The sequence below is a fragment of the Hippocampus comes genome, unplaced genomic scaffold (assembly GCF_001891065.2).
Source record: "Hippocampus comes isolate QL1 unplaced genomic scaffold, H_comes_QL1_v1.1 scaffold132, whole genome shotgun sequence".
NCBI lineage: Eukaryota > Metazoa > Chordata > Actinopteri > Syngnathiformes > Syngnathidae > Hippocampus > Hippocampus comes.
This window is the reverse complement of record NW_017805467.1, coordinates 1269480-1286940: the sequence shown is the minus strand read 5'-3', so window position 1 is coordinate 1286940 and position 17461 is coordinate 1269480. Positions and strand designations below refer to the sequence as shown.

Below are 17461 nucleotides of genomic sequence, written 5' to 3'. Positions count from 1 at the left end.
ATGTGTGTGTGTGTGTGTGCGTGTGTGTGTGTGTGTGTGTGTGTGTGTGTGTGTGTGTGTGTGTGTTCATTCTGCTCATGCGTGTGCTGCTACCTGCTCTTTCCCTGCCATTGCAATCGACCCACCGTCCCCAACTGCATGCAACATCAGACATTGAGAAAAGGCTTCGAAAGGTAAATGGAGTTGGAGTAGACTCTACTGATTGTAGGAATCCTGTTGATCCATCAGCAGCAGAACCTCCAAGCGCACACCCACCCACAGCTTAATCTATACTGGCCGATAAGCATTAAGCCTGGGCCACACTGGATTTTCACACTCTGCAATCATTATTTGAATTAATGCGGTGATTTATTGTGTATTGTTGTTTGAGCTGAGTGTGAAAGGAAGGTGGGGTCTGAATATGACACGGGGCAGGTTATAGTTTGTGTATGTGTGTGTGTGTGTGTGTGTGTGTGTGTGTGTGTGTGTGTGTGTGTGTGTGTGTGTGTGTGTGTGTGTGTCAGTTAAAAGTGTGTATTTGTGTGTGTGTGTGGGGGGGGTTGCATTCATTTTATTATCCCTCCATCGCTCTTGAGAGACAGAGGATTTGTGTGCATGGATGTAAACATGTGGATGTGTTCTTTTGTGTACGTGTGTGTGTGTGTGTGTGTGTGTGCGTGCGTGCGTGCGTGCGTGCGTGCGTGCGTGCGTGCGTGCGTGCGTGCATGCGTGTGTGTGATTGACTTTCATTGAGAGACAGTGGGAAATAACCCCATAATGCTTGCCTGGCCGTTTGTGCATTAAAGACTCCGGAATAAGTGGAGACAATGGAGACAGGAGGCTAAAGGTTTAGCCCTCCCCTCTTTTGTATTATTCAGAAGAGTAGAGACGGGGCATTTTAACAATCCCACTCATACACAATCAATGACATGCATATCCAAGAACACAAAAAGGCCTTAACACACCTGAGGAAAAATGTTTGAAAGTACAAAGACTTGAAATGAGGATACTTTCTAGTGGAGGTTCCTTTTTTTTCGGATGATTTGGAGGTGTGGTTACATTTTGGAGCAGATACTCGACCCAAATGTGGCTCAACTCCAGGGATCACAGCCCTTGGTAGGCAAATTAAACACGCAAATGAGCTAATTAAGCATTTCTATACTTCCTGCTGTGTCAAGATAAAGTCCCCAAACCACAAGACGGAAGAGCAGATGGAGGCCTCCGTCTCCCTCAAGTGCATCACCTTGTGTCTTCTGACAGATGCTGACATAAATGCATCTGTATGAGAGCACAGGCGTCTTTCCACTCGCCAGTGCCGTCTAAGCTAAGCTAAGTGTAGAGCAGCATGTGGAGTTTAAAGGCCTGAGGGACATTGAGACAACAGTTCGCTCACTACCTTCAAGCCGTTTTCCCTGCTCTCTTGTTTTTGTTCCCGACTCCCTGGTTCATTTCTGTAGCTTTAAGAGTGTTTTCAACACCTTTCTCAGAAATTCCCCTTTCAGCATAGATTTAGATTTATTGCTCATCATTGTTCCACCTTGCTTGAAAAGTGTTTTCTTTAATGCCCCCTCTTAGATAATCTGAAAAGAACGCAGAGCAGTAAAGACCATTATTAGTGCTCTGCTTTTTTTTTTTTTTTTTTGCATGTATGGAATCATTTATCCAAAGCCGGTGCCAAGGTTGCCACTCTGGCCTTTTGGGTGAAAAGCACAGAAAGACTGACAGGATGAGTGAACGATGTGAGACTCATAAAATGGCCTGATGTGGTGTTAAAGAAGTCGAGAACGAAAGAAGGAAATTAAAAGCAGCAGAGAAAGGAATGCTTAAAGTGGGGCAACGAAACAGGTGTCGTTGTCCTACTTTGCTGTGCCACCAGCTAATAGCAGACCATTTTTCTCCATGGCTTGTTGTTTGGCGTGAGGCCCCTTTTTGAACTTTCTCGCGTGTAGTCATAACAGGAACATAATATGTAACCCCTTTGGAACTCGTGTGTAAATTCAATCATCTGTCTCACTCGTTGATGCTTGTACACTAAAACACAAATTGTCTCCTGGCCAGCGCCCCCAAAACCACACACACACACACACACACACACACACACACACACACACACACACACACACACACACACACACACACACACACACAAGACACACACATGCCCCAAAGTGTCCCCACTCCCTTTCAAGAATAGACCAGCAACAAATAAGCATCAGAAATAGACACTGGAGGACAACTGTTGACAGCTCTGTGACGAAAGAAGCAGAGACAGTCACAACCTCTTGGCAGGCCGGATTACAGCCACATAATTGCGGCTATACAACGTGGGAACATAAGACACCAAATGCGATTTTTGTTTTGTTAGCGGGTTTTTTTTGTATTTCAGTGACAAAGTGCTGTCAGTACTATACTGCAAAGTTCTGATACAACCAGTGGATTTGTTCTCTTACGCTAATGATGTTACGACCGGAATTAACTCCACTTTCCTGATCACACAAGTGAAAATGTATGTATCGGTATCCGTAATTGAATAATTAGCAGTTTCTCCTGACTTCATGGGGGATGACGGGCAGTGCCTAATTGATTCCGGGTTGTGGACGGGTTTCACAATATCTCAAAGTGCGAAATAAATCCATGTCACAAGACATTTGCAAAAATGCGTAAAAGAGGAAGATGGATTAACAGACAGGTTTGCATAGTTATGTGTGGTGTGTTTAGTTTTGAGGTTGAGGGTCAGCATAAAGCGACAGCAGCCACACCTCGGCCCCTCTGACCTCCGCGAAACCAAATAGCCGGAGGCTATTTAGAGGTAAAGTGCCGCCTCTTCACGCTTGTCTTTGTAGTTGTCTTAACCACGCCGGCCACCCTCATGGCATACCATACCCAGCCTGCCTGCACGCAACCTTTTTTGCCTGTCTCGGGCCACAATCAGGCAAAGAGCGATGATAATTTATTCCAGAGTCATATGAAAGGTAAGCCAAATCAGCTCCTGCCTGGTGAAAACAATGCAGGTGTACAAATCCTTCTAAAGAAAAAAAAAATGTATAAAATACATACCGACATCATTTTCCACAATCATTTTGAAGCAAATCAAGTAAATCCCGAATAAAATGGAAGAAAAATAGGCTCAATGATGTCCAAAAAAAGATTTAGCTTGCAGCATTTCAGATAGGAGGCAATCAATTCAGATGAATGTATATTTACCACAGCTCCCAGCTATCAGCACACGGGAAGTACAAAGTTGTTTTTTTTTACTTTGGTAGAACGGGTGAAGTGTTGACTTAATTTGTTAGAGCGGCACCCTCACATCCACTTTGTTTACCCATTTTCATTCCCTTTTATTGTCGCTTTCCTCCCCCCTCTTTTCAACTGCTCCCTCGCTTAACACGCTGATTTGACTGCCAACTTGTGACAGCAAATGTGCAGGACTGCAAGCGTGCAGTCTCGTCACCTCTGTCACCGTATTAACAAGCAGGATGACCTGCCAATAAAAAAGGCTTTTACCCTGATCGTTCCCAAACCAGACTTAAACGCGACCTGCTTTCTCCTGTAGAGCGCCCAGAGTGCTCACAAATGTGAATCAAACTGCGCTAACTTGCCTGAAAATGAAAAAGTACTGCGGCTAAAATGTCTCTCATTTTTAGCTTTTCTTTTGTCACTTCATTAGCAGCACTGAGGGCATGTGGCTAAATTGGAGAAAAGTGGGGGGAGATGGAAGTTGAAAAATGCATCTCTCTAAATTGAGGTGGTGCAACAATTTTAAACACACACGCGCGCACACACACACACACACACGCACACACACACACACACAAAATAAACCTTATTAGCTAACCTGCATATGTCTAGTGAGATCCAATACAACTGGGATCAAATGCATACTGTGTGACTAGTCCTCTGTTTTGGTTTCAATGGCGAGAGAGATTTTAGTTTCTTTTGTAGCTTTTGTGTTTTTAATTGTGTGCTGTCTGGTATGTAAAACGTCATTTATCTCAATAAGGTAACCCACATATTGAGACTATTGCCCCTTAAGTCCGCACTCTGCATTTCTCCCCCATTGCACAATATGGCCTTAGTTTTAAACATCGAATGAATTAATAGATCTATGACAGTTTCTATTAAAACTGAGCATAATTTGTCCGGTCCAGTTTGAGAAGACTCAGCAGATATGATTACTCTGCACCTGCTCTTAAAAAGTGGGGGGCCGTTAGTTACGTGTCGAAACGATCAAGAAATTGAGTAGATAAATGTAAAAGATGATGAGAGCGTGAAAGGAAATGCTTTTGAGGTAGGTTTAGTCATTTAGCGGACCTCTGTATACTTTTTAATGACTGACTTTCATCCTTCATCAAAGCAACAAGTAGATGAACAGACTTTGCTCATGCAAACCTCCTGTTGTGTCCTCTGGGAGGGACCAAACTAAATCTTTCCTTTTAACAAGTTCCCTGTACTTCCTTCCGGCCCCCAGCAGTCCCTTGTGGTTGGACCTACGGGACCATTACAGTATTTGGGGAGGCAGTGTCTTAAAGCTAAGTCTACAACCATCAAGGGAACTGAGGAGGAAGTTCACTTTTGGGCTGTCCACACTTGGAACATCTAAGACACTGTGGGCACTGAAAGCCCAGAGGACCTCAGGTGCAACACATGGCTGCAATTGCCATCTTGTCATATTATGTGCTTCCTCTTCTGGGAACAGCAAGGATGCATTGAGAATCCACCTTTAGCCCTCAGTCACTGTAGGTTCCAATACGGCTTTCCCGAAACAAATCCTTCAATCCACTTCCTCTTGTTGGTACCTGTGCTGACATATTAAAGCGTGTTCCACACTATTTATGAAAAAGCAAGCTTGATCTCCTGCTTGCTGGTCTACTATTTATGAATGAACTGAGGCACCCCCCCAAAGCCTCCCCCTCATCCCCACTCTTCCTCCTCTATACAGTAAGTAGCTCAAACTCCTGTTCCTTCCCAGTCTGACTGATCAAACAGATATTGTTACCACTAAAATAGCATCGCACACGGAGCTCTAGAATCTACAAGCAGTCAGTGGTAAAGCCGGCTAGCCGAGGGGGAGGAAGATGGGTGAGAAGAGGACAAAAATTTTGAAATTCAGCAGAGACTTAGACAACTTTCATCGACTTGGCATGCGTGTGTTTGCGTGTACTGGGATACTGCACGTAAGTGTTCGTGTGTCTGTTGGAGTAGCAAAGGGGGCCTGTCATCTATCACTGAACAAATGCTAGTTTGTTGGGGAGGCTGCTGTAGGAGGAGGGGGGGTGGGGGGGGTGGCCCGAATGGTGCTGCTCTTCAAATGAAATAATATATCTTTGAAAGCCTACGCCCCGCGCCGTCCCCGCCGCCGTATATCAAGCACATGAGCGTCTGGTGTAGTAGCTCCAGGCCCATTAACCTTCCACCTGTCCCCCCCCTTTTTTTTTGACACCCCCTATCGAACTCCACCTACTGATCGTCTTTTCACCCCCCTGCTGTCCTTCACCACAGTCCCTCTCCTCCTCCTCCTGCCCTTGGTCGCCGCTTGTTCATCTTCCCATTTAACCCCCTCCCCTGCTCCCTTCACCTTCCTCCCTTCCTCATTTCCCTCTTCCTCTCATCCAAGCCTTCTCTGACAGTGCCTTCTCATCATTTCTCCACCTCCGCGTCTCCTTCGCTGTCCCCCCTCTCATCCCTTTTTGCCACTTGCCTCACTTTTATCGCCATATCTCTCTATCTCCAAGTGTTCACTCCACCGAAATTGTTCACTTTGTCTTGCTTTCTCTCTCATCCACTCACATTACTGCTAAAATCTCCTCTACTTTTGTGTCATGTTCACATCTTATAACTCCTTGCCCCCATCTCATGGTGCCTTCTCTAGGTTTTTTTTTTTTGTTTTGTTTTTTTAAACATCAGTGGCTTGTGTAAAGTGAGTGTGTTAGAGGCGGGTGTGGGGGGGGGGGTCATATAGCAGGCTTTGTATCCTGCAGAATAATGATTTAAATTCAGTGGAGCAGGGCCACGGTTACAAATCTCTGCCAAATGCACATGAAGGGCCAACCCCATCATGCTCGCAGTTTGTCAGGGCAGGGGTGTTGAGGCGGTTGGTATATTAGTGACCTCTGTGACAAGACGGACAATGCAGCATAAGAATCTGGTCATGTATGTGCGTGGCGTTATAGATAGCTCCAAAGTTCACATATCAGGCTATCATCGCTTATTAATTTCCATACAGTTATAGCAAAAGAAAACCTCACCAGAGCTGCATGTGTGTGTGTGTGTGTGTGTGTGTGTGTGTGTGTGTGTGTGTGTGTGTGTGTGTGTGTGTGTGTGTGTGTGTGTGTGTGTGTGTGTGTGTATATTCTCCACTTCCTCTCTACTTTTCTTCACTGTCTCTGTGTTCTCTCTGCATGCCTTGTCTACTTGCGTCCTCTCTCTCATCTCCCCTCTTTGTTTCACCTCTGTTCTCGTTGCCTGTTCTCTCTTCTCCCCGGCCATCTGTTTATCCAATATGGCCGCCCCATCTCAGCTGGGAGCTTTCCCAGGGAACCAGATTTCTAATACAGTTGCTCCTCAACTTAATGGGCCTCCACTCTGCTTTTGCAATTCCTGCTGCATGCAGACAAAAAAAGAACAAGAAATCGAAAAAGAAGTCCCAGGATGGATCAAAAACCGTCCCTAAATCATTAAAACAAACAGTGAAGTCACATTTGGAAATGTCGCAGGTAATCATACCTCTTCCATTTCTACTATCAGGTTGATGGACTAAATATACACCATGTGTAAAGTTTCACCGGATTTTGCACAACAGATTTAGTGGCATGCTACTGAATTAAATATGTCATCGTTCATGTGATACTGTTTCGCTTTAACTAAGGGATAAGATAATTAAGATGCCAAGACTATTGCGGCTGAAGGCATGACAAGGCGAGATTCTTCAGGGTAATCTGCAAAATGAATAAGCAGATGTGAAAATGATGATTGGATAATTTCTCGAAAGAACTTTCTTCTTCTTCTTCTTCTTTTGTGTGTTCCAGTAATTACCTGCTGGCTAGTGCGTGTTGACTCGGCACACAGAAGTGCTTTATGGTTCCAAAATGAGAGACCCATCTGCTTTATTAAAAGGTGTGGAGAGGAAAAGGGCAGCGGGGAAGATGTGTTGAAAAGCGAACTGAGTTAGGAAGGTGAGAAATAAACACGTGAATCATCATTATCCCACATCTCCTTTTCAATTCCCTCTTTTATGTTTTCTTTTTTGTTTTTCCGTGTTGGGACAACCATCCCGTAATGCTCGCACAATGGAGCACAGTGAAGTGGAAGCCCAGCACGACGCAGTCCACAAGACACACTGACAATGAATTAACACTTAGTGTAGCCATTTAAAATGCTTGTTTACTGAAAAAAAATCTAAAAGCTTCAAATAATATTATTTTATATCTCATGTCAAATATTATCATGTCATTCTTAAACAAAAACATCTGATCATGCATATAATAGCTCTTGCCTGTACCCTGGTTTCAACATTTAGTAGACTTGCACATCTAATGACAGAAAAATATAAAACATTTGGAATGTTGCTATTTGATTGACAAACAGTAAATTATTGTTCAATTTAGATTGTTTGAAGTTTGCCGTGAGAAGTATTAATTGGAGTTTGCACAAAGGCAGACACACAAGTGGCAATGACTGCACCAATGCATTTTGCTCGAGACAATCCGTTCATTATGTGCCATCGTGCAGTCATTTCCAACCAGGGTTCCATGGCACACTAGCTTCCTGTTTTTGCTTCTTCCTTTTACTTCATTTTCCACAACTTTATGTCAAGTATGTACTCTAAACACGTGTATGTGTGTGTGTATGTGTGTGTGTGTGTGTGTGTGTGTGTGTGTGTGTGTGTGTGTGTGTATATGTATATATATGTGTGTGTGTGTATATATATATATATATGCACTGAGCATTTTTGTTTTTTGTTGTTAATCCTGTTGTTTTGCTTATGTACACCACTGCTGCATTTCCCATGCCGGTTTTGATTGTTCCGTGAGAGATCATCAGGGATGCAGTGGGATACTATCCAATTTAATGTAATTTACCTGAAAAATGATTTGTTAATTAGAATTCTATTTGTGTTTATCTATCAATCTATGGCAGTGTCATTTAGTGACAGGTAGAACACTTTCATGAGGTACATTCATGCGGTACATTAAACCTGCACATCCACCTTTCATAGAACAATAAAGAATAATAGATTTGTGTTAAACTAAAAATGCCCATATTTTCACAGAGTAGGTTTTTTTTTTGTGTGTGTGTAATTTGAGACAAGATCATCATTAGATCAGTGTGAATACTTTTTGTGATATTTTTGGTTGGAGGTGTGCTACGAAACTTTTCTACTGTAAAAGGAGCACCTTGATTCAATAAAGGTTGAGAAACACTGTTCGTGGTTGGTATGTTCAATTGACATTTGGGAAGAGCCAATCTTAATGTCTTCTTACCGGAAAGAGAAGGGGCAGCGTGCCACACTCGAAGAGGACAGCACAGGGATCTTCAGAAGGTCCCACTAATGGCTAAATGCGTCCGAGTCCCGTGACGGAGGTAAACTTACGGAAACAAAATCTTTAAACATTTGTTTGGCAGACATCTTGTACACACCCCCTGAGCTTGGCTCGATTACCAAAGAAATTCTTTTGTTCTTACTGTGCTAATAATAGTGAGAGCTCAATGTGCGAGTGCAGTCTGTGTGAGTGCGGGAGAGAGTGCGGAGAGAGAGAGAGAAAAAAAGAGAGCGAAGGAGATGAAAGTGTATATATAGTTACCTACAACCTCATGCCAGCAAGTCCTGTGACAAAAATTGAATCCTACTCTGCTTCTGGTTCCTACCCCAACCTCACAAGTCACATCCAGTATCTGAGACATCAAAGAGCACAGATGGATTCTAATGCATGTCAAATTTTGAACCCACTTTTTTCTTATGATAGCACCATCAAAACTAACTTCTATAAACGACAAGTGCAAACATTTGTCCATATATTTCAAGGGAATAATGGAATAGGGCCACACCCTCTTTCATCTAGCGAATGCGAAGAGCTAAGGTCATGTGAGTCTTTGTGATTTTCAAATATTGTCCTTGAGCTTTGACTGCCAGTGGCAGAAAGTGACCACGAAATACACAGAGGCACCCTCATGTCAACACAATCACAGACAAATAAAACATGAATTCAAACACAATTCTGTGAATAAATCAATAAATAAATTCCAAATACAAAATCCGTAAAACTTAACAGAGACAGCACTTTCAAAATTAGCAACCACAAGAGGCCATGAGAAAGCAATAACCGTCCTCCAGTCATTGTGTTCATTGAGCTTCAGCACCACTGACACTGAAATATGCTCAATTACGTATTAATCAGTAAAAGCAGGACCTTGTGCACTGTGTGGGAAGCATGCACAGCATTTGCAATTATTTAGATGGGCCTTTTGAAAATTACTAAATAGTTATTCGAGTAGGTTTTTCCCCATCAGCTAAATTATCGTGTCCCACCTATCCCAAAGAGAAGATAGTTCAAGCGAGGCTGTAGAGGCAGCGAAGTGGGGTGGGTGGGTGGGGTGGGGGGCTGCTCAAGAAGAGGATTGTCCTCTATTGAGCTCACATCATTCTCTACTTTTGTAACAGGCACCTGGCTCATTTGCCATCATGCTCCAACAATATGCTTGTCATTAGGGGAACATAAAGACATTACATTCCACAGCTAATCGGGGAGCGGCAGACACAAGTGGTTGTGCTAATTGAATTAGGATAAGTGTATGGGAAATAGTGGTGCAAAATGATTATTTCAAATTAATGGACAAAGAGTGCACAATGATTAGCAGTAACCACACCCTGCAACTAGACTGTGAGTATGTCCTTGTGCGTGTGCGCGCATAATCGTGTGTGCATGAGTGTGTGTGACTGCAGTAGTGAGGATCCCAGCTGAATGCAAATGCAAATCCAAAAAATGTCAATAGCCGCGACACACAGCATGCTAAATGTCAACATGTGCTTTCAAGGACTTTGTAATTGGCTCCCTTTTATATATTAAAAAAAAAAAAAAAAAAAAAAGAATTTATTGCATGTATTATTTGCCATCTGAAAATAAAATTACATTCAATATGTGGAGGTAATTTTATTACTGCCCCCAGCCTAATAATATGCATTTGAGCCTTTGGCAACGTGCTACGCTAGACAAAAGGTTGCAACAACAGGAGTACGTAAAATGAGGCGAAGCTCCGACTGATGAAACCCAAAGCCCATGCCGCTAAAAATACTGACCTTCATTGAGAAGGAAAATAAAACCACAGTGGCACCTGCACTTGAAATATTCGTATGGGCTCATTGTTGTGTGTGGGGAAAATAGATTCATTTGGTTTGTATCCTCACTGACATTGTCTCAACCAGGTAGGTATGGATAAGGACATTTGGTCTGTAACTCCAAACAAATTTTTCGAGATCTTCTCGGATGTTTTCAAATTGGACTTTGTTTGATTCAACATAGAGAGCCTAGGTTTATTTGCAATGGTTGCTGCAACAATAAGTCTGATGTTTGATTATTATTAGGACATGAAGCACTTTCAAACCGATTCAGTGGCTTGCAAAAAGCGTTAAATGTTTCAGTGTTAATTTTAAGTGGCTTTCAACTGTACTACGTCGTAGTAATGAGCACAGCAGGTAGTATGTTTTCCGAGCAGTATTCCAAACAACTTCGTTCGTATGCCAAAGAAGTACAATAGGTGAGAATTGGGAGCATATTAGGGGCTTGAATAAAGAACCAAGCTCAGTTAGCACATTGATGGAGAAATATAAGAATGTCCTTTAATTGCAGGAATTACTGTAATAACACAGCATACTGCTCTGTGTAGGATAATTTAATGCAGAAAAATGGCTCACATCATGTTTGCTACACGACACGGTACCAAAGATGACTCCAACCCTATAAGTGACTTGTCAACCGGGTTACTCGCTGTGGTAGAGTCAAATGATGTCCCTTAAAATACAATTTATACAGGACTAATTTAAATAACTAACTAACTAACTAACTAACTAACTAACTAACTAACTAACTAAATAAATAAATAAATAAATCCTGCTATGTTGCCAAGGTGCAAAAATCAAGTGTCCAACGGTACAAAAACGGTAGTGCCTTTGTGGGCACCAACCCTGGGACACATCAGTGCTGCTAGCGGGGATCAAGTCAGTCTTGATCTGCTTTCAGATCACATTTGCTGTTATTGTAACTCCTCTGACTCTTCAGTCAATATGCTAACCAGTGATACATCACATGGAGTGTGCACAGTCAGATCAGAGGAATCACTCATGGGCAGATAAATCACCCAGACTACGACCCTGTGAAAAAGGACCAGGAGTTATTGCAGCCCATAGCCAAAATGTGTCATGTTAGAGGAAAATATGAGTGGCTGCTGAATTGCTGATCGGTTATTAGGACAGTGTGCGTCCACAGCCCTGTGAAGATTGGTGTTGAACCAGCGCATATGAGAGGCAGATTAAAGACATGTCTTGCATCGAGTGATTGAATGAACGTCCGTGGACATTTTTCCATTGCCTTTTGTACATGGCCGGTCATTCGTGTAAAGCATGCAGAGAACCACATATTTGGACTTAACCATTTTGAATATAACTCTTGAAATCAATTTTGACACTCACAAGATCATGCACACACCCACCTTGAGTTCACGGAAGAAGATGCTGCTGCGAGCCCACTCCACGATGGAGAAGAGCGTTTGGTCAGCCATCTTGCACATGAGACCGAAGGTGTTGAGCTTTTCGTGCTTGCCCCGGCTGGCCTGCTCCTGCTGCAGGTAGGCCAGGATCTTTGCTTGAATCTGAGGCTCATCCGGTTCACACTTGAGCAGCTCTACGATCAAGTGGGGGAAACTGGGCGGCGAGCCCGACTGGTAGGCATCAACGTAGGCGTAGCCCATGATGGACTCGGGGGAGCTGGTGTATGGATCTGGGTACTCAGACTTAATGGTGCGTGTGCCTTGGAAGTGTCCGTAGGCTGTTTGGTAGCCTTGCAAGCTGCCGGCGTGCGGTGGCATTGCCATGCTGACTGGTGAGGTGACGAAAGGACTGCGGTCATAGTCTGTTGGGGGTAAGGCGGTGGCATGATGGTGATGGTGATGGTGGTGACTGGTGTGGTGGCCAGCGTGATGGCTCAGTGGCAGGCCCTTGGAGGCAGCTGAGTGAATGTTCTGAATGGCCGATGAGATGGTGAGGTCGGTGGGGACAGCCTGCATCACCTGGCTCATGGCCTCGATTTTCAGGCCGTTAGCTCGGATCAGCGCCTTCTTCTGTTGCTTGAGGGCCCGGTCACGTTTGTACATGGGGCCAAACTTGTTGCGTCCTCCTCGCATGCGATCTGCTCGCACAGCTGCAAAAAGCACAATGATGGGAAGAAATAAAGGGGTTAAAAAAAACCATTCTTACAACTACATTTTAGCCATTCTGTGAACATCCTGTTCTTCGGATTTTGTCCAAAAATGAACATAGTAAAATGAGTGTAAAATCTGTGTATTTTGGAAATATATTGTATGATTTTCACCTTGACCCCTAATGCCATTTGAATGAATTAATGGCAAAATTTCATATTTTTGTTGTTTATTGTTCTGGCAGGTTCTCCGTGTTTTTGATTTGTTGTGGAAACATGTCCGCTTTGATTCCACATGGAAATAATGTGAAAAAGAATTAGTCCACAGATAAATAGCTTTATAGAGGTGAACTCAATAATTGTAATGTCTATGTAGGACAAAGGTTTTCCAGCGGTGATTACACTTGACATTGTTGACTCTTAAAGCCCACGGGTCTAACAGATAGTGAAGTTACTCATTCACTAAAGACACAAACCTCCCTGCATGGAAATACAAATGACAAATACAGCCAGACACGTACAGAAGTCTTTTTAAAGAAAACTGTCCTGGAAAGACAAAACTCGAGCCCGACAATTTGCATGGGGGTTCCCCCCCATGCCCTATCATCTTCATGCAGGATCCCATGGCGAAGATATCACTGCGTGTGTGCTGTTGGTGTGTCTAATGAATGAGATAGTTACACATTGGACTGCTACGGGGGCCATGTGTGATCTGGCTGACTGCCGCCATCGCAGAGCTGCTCTGCTACCTCCCAGTCGGGGGGCATGAGAGTTAATTATTCATATTTAATCACCCTTTACTCCGACCCCGTGCAATGAGCTAAGAGATATCGGGGACTAAAGAGAAAACCTCACTGCAATACTACAGTAATCGGCCATCTGTAGTATTTTAATCTCTTGGCCCCACTTTTACATTTTGATTCCTGAGATACCATGGTGACTTGGCCCTAGACCACTACAGCTCATAATGTCTTAATAGATTAGTAAAAGATCACATGAGGACTACTGAGGAGTGGGTGTGGAGCACTGGAAAAGATGAGCCCCCTGCCCTGCAAACCCACTCTACACTCCCTTTACATGCACTCCTAAGATGCCTTGGGAGTGATTTTAATGACCTCTGTTAGAAAAGTGTCTGTCACTGATTTGAACGATAGGATCTAACACACACACACACACACACACACACACACACACACACACACACACACACACAAACACACCCACACACACACACCCTCTGCTAAACTCAATGCAATACACTTGCCTTGATCACAGACATAGATGGACGCATGAAGTCTTGACACCTCAAGGAGTCTGTAATGCATAACGTAGTGCATTGCCCATGCACACAAAAGCCTCGCTGGAACTTAACTTGCACTGCAATTATCATAACCATTTATACTTACACAGTATTGACTTGACATTAAAAAAATCTGGGGTTGTGATAATTATATCCATTTAATCATTCGTGTGGGGCCGTTTAAAAGTATTTACGAAATCTCCGCAAAGTTGCAAGTAATGAGCCGAGAAAGCCATGTCTGTCCTAGACAAATGAGGCTCGAACAGCCTTTTTGCACGGGTACATCAGGAAAATAAGGATTACATGCCCACCAATATCCCTACACGTACAAATGTACACACAAAAACACATGATTAGATTACATTCCATTTTTACATCCACAAAAACACAGTCGACAAACACAGAGTCCTCTTTGTTCACTATAGAGCAGTGGTTCTTAACCTTGTTAGAGGTACCGAACGTAACCACTTCATTTGCACATTCACCGAACCCTTCATTCGTGAAAAATAAAAAATATGATTTTTTGGGGGACAAATTCAAGACATTAAAAAACGTATTTATTAAAAACAGGAAAAAAAATATTTCAAGACACAAGTATACTTTTTTTTAAATTTTGCACAAAATGAACCAGCCAGTGATGGCCAAGTGGGCGTGCCATAACTAATTGACATGTTGAGCCGGGTGTGTCTTAACCTCCATGGCAGAGGTTCCGTCGAACCCCTGAGACCGATTCACCGAACCCCTAGGGTTCGGTCGAACCCAGGTTAAGAACCACTGCTTTAGAGCATTGCTTTTTACCCTGGATGAGACCATTTTTAATTGTTTTTTTCTGTGCCCTTTATGGTATCTTGTAATTTTTGTTTGATTTTTTCAAAATCGACATTTCTTTACATACAGTCTTTTCTTGGTGCAACACATAGCGATGTGCACATCTTCCTAAACACAATGCATTTTTCACAGACTCACACACACACACACACACACACACACACACACACACACACACACACACACACACAGTTCTCAGTGCTTATGTCCACTGATTTATGGTTGTTTAATATACAGGAATATTAAGTGCATGCAGGTGAGGATCCCTGTCGGTCGCCAGCATATTAATGGTTCCTGCAGAGCCTTGCTGACACCCTGTTTGTCATGTCGGGGCCTCGACCTCTGCTCCGGATGCACCCTATCCTGTGCGCACACATGAATACCTATGATACCTATGCATAAGTAATGGAACAGCTGCCTAGCTTCACAGTACACGTAGCAGGAGGCTGAAGGAAGACGAATCAACGTGGTGGCAGAATGGGAATAGATAACAAAGGGGAAAAAAAGGGAATGGTAGCAGGTTAAATCGGAATGTACAAGCATTCTGTTGATGTTTGTTTCTTCGAATTCTTAAAAGTGGCTTCACATGTGATTTGCATGCAAATACATTCACTGACCACCAATGTCATGTGATGAAATACAGGAGCTATATCAAAGATTCTACTTTGGACCATAACATAAAAAAAACAAAACATTTTTAATGATAACGTTGACTATTCGTCAATGAAGCTTTACTTTAAAATTGTCGATCGTTGCAGTTGCATGCTTTCTTTATTGGTCAATGGCCACTCACAGAGTTTAGAGGAAATCAAATAATTTTGGCATACTATTGCAAATGAAGGTTAAAATAAAAAGGCAACAAAAACATAGCCTTGGCCAAGATGGTTACTGGGCCTGTTGGACAGCGTCAAGCAAAACAATGCATTGTTTTTTTGTTTTTTTCTCTCGATAGAGTGACGCAGCTCTGTTATCGGCGCAGCTAATGTTGTGGCTAGTGAGGGTATGTTTAAGTGTTTTTTGGGGGAGGCGGCGGGGCTACTGTAGATGTAACACCCTCTTCAGACTACAAAAAAAGAAACAGGTCTTCACGGTTAATTATGCTTCAATTATGAACCTCGCTAAATGGCCTAAAGCTACACTGCATCTTTTGGGAGATTCCCTCAATGAAGGAGACATTTGGCAAGTCACTGAAACATATAATCAAGGTACCATCTAGATTCTAGATGGTACCTTGATTATATGTTTCAGTGGTGTCAAACATACGGCCCGCGGGCCAGAACCAGCCCCCAAGGAGGTTCGATCAGGCCCGCTGGATCATTTAAAAGTGAAAAAATACATAAAAGACACGGAATGAATATTTTTAATAAGGTGCAATTCGTGGATTATCCGCTCAGGGGAGACACAGTTTTGGTCAGAGGAAAAGACAACATTGTTTTGATCAGAGAAGAAGACAACAGCAGTCCCTGTCTGTCACTGAGACAGACCCAACACAGCAGACGCTATCAAGGACATGTGAATACTTTATTCTTTACACATTTAATAGCACTCTCCGTAGTTTGTAAGGTGTAGGCAGGAATTAAATTTAGATTTTATATGCACATGTGTGAATTCCTTTCTTTATAAATCTCATTTAATCTTAAAATGCATTACGATAGTTTTCAATACCAATTACTTGTTTAAGTTTTGTGCCTTTGTACAATCAGTGGGATCAGCTGCAATGCATATATGTGAATGATAAAAGTAAATTGCACATTTGTCGAAGGAAATCTCAGGTGCTTCATGAAATATTTTGTAAAAGATATGTTCATTAAATGTCAACATTTTACCAATGTTCTTGTTCTTCTTTATACCAAAACAAAGGAAAAACCTATTATTTTGGTTATTTATAGCAGAGTATGGTATAATTTTTATGGTCCGGCCCACTTGACATCTACCGAGGCCGTATGTGGCCCACAATGTGAAATGAGTTTGACACCCCTGGCCAAAAGCCACACTGGATCTTTTGGGCGATTCCCTCAATGAAGGACACATTTGGCAAGTCACTGAAGCATATGATCAAGGTACCATTTAGAATAACCGGCCAGTAGGGCGATACTCAGTAGCATGGGCTGTGGGCACCCATGACAACTCAAATTATTGCAACAAGAAAAGTACAGGTGAACGTCTGGCAGCCATTTGCGACCTTGAACGGACCCTGACGAATCCTGATGCGAATGCAACATTCACCGCCTTTGAAGAAACTCACTATTGTTCGCCGCTCAGTGGGGAAGGGGCTTGAGGTAAGTCACTGATGATTTTTGATCATAAGAACTTTGGGAAAGCATAACAAGAGCAAAATCAGGTTTGAAGTGATGGAACTAGAAGTGTTGTGGATAAACAAACACTTCCTGAATTAGACAAAAGAAATCTATCACTCCAATATTTCGGGGATGGACAGCAACTTCACAAAAGCAAATTGTAGGATTGAGTAAGATTGCATTAAAACTTGAGAGAAGCAACCACCAATTTTTGCTGGGGACAGAGCTAGATGCAAAGAATTGAAGAGTGAATCCCCAGTTTTGTCATAGGTGATATAGCATAACTCCTTCTTGTGACTGGCTCAACCAGTCCTTCGCTCATTTTGAAGCTCCAAATTTGCATTGCTGAAAAATAGCTGGGTTTACATGGAGCTATGTATTCAGATTAGAATGTATCAAAACAGAATGAAACATAATCCTGGATTCCCCACGCTAGTAGATCAGCCTCCACCCCTTGCGCCCCTTTTTTGTAATCTTTCAGGAAATCAGGCCCCATGTCTTTTGTTTCTTGAAGTGAAAATTTTGACTGTCTTGAATGACACGCAGATTTCCGAACTGGAAACAGCAGACTGTATTAACTGCTGGCAAATCAACAAACTATAGATAATCCAAATAAGACCTCACGCAGTCGTTTCCACTCGTTTCACATA

General features: G+C 42.7%; 1 protein-coding gene across 1 annotated transcript in view; it reads right to left on the bottom strand.

Moving 5' to 3' along the window:
- nr5a2 (nuclear receptor subfamily 5, group A, member 2) overlaps positions 1 to 17461 on the bottom strand; it is a 60782-nt gene that overhangs the window by 34894 nt on the left and 8427 nt on the right. Inside the window, exon 4 of the mRNA XM_019875513.1 lies at positions 11683 to 12389. Coding sequence (XP_019731072.1) covers positions 11683 to 12389 — 707 coding nt within the window. The remainder of the gene's footprint in view (positions 1 to 11682; positions 12390 to 17461) is intronic.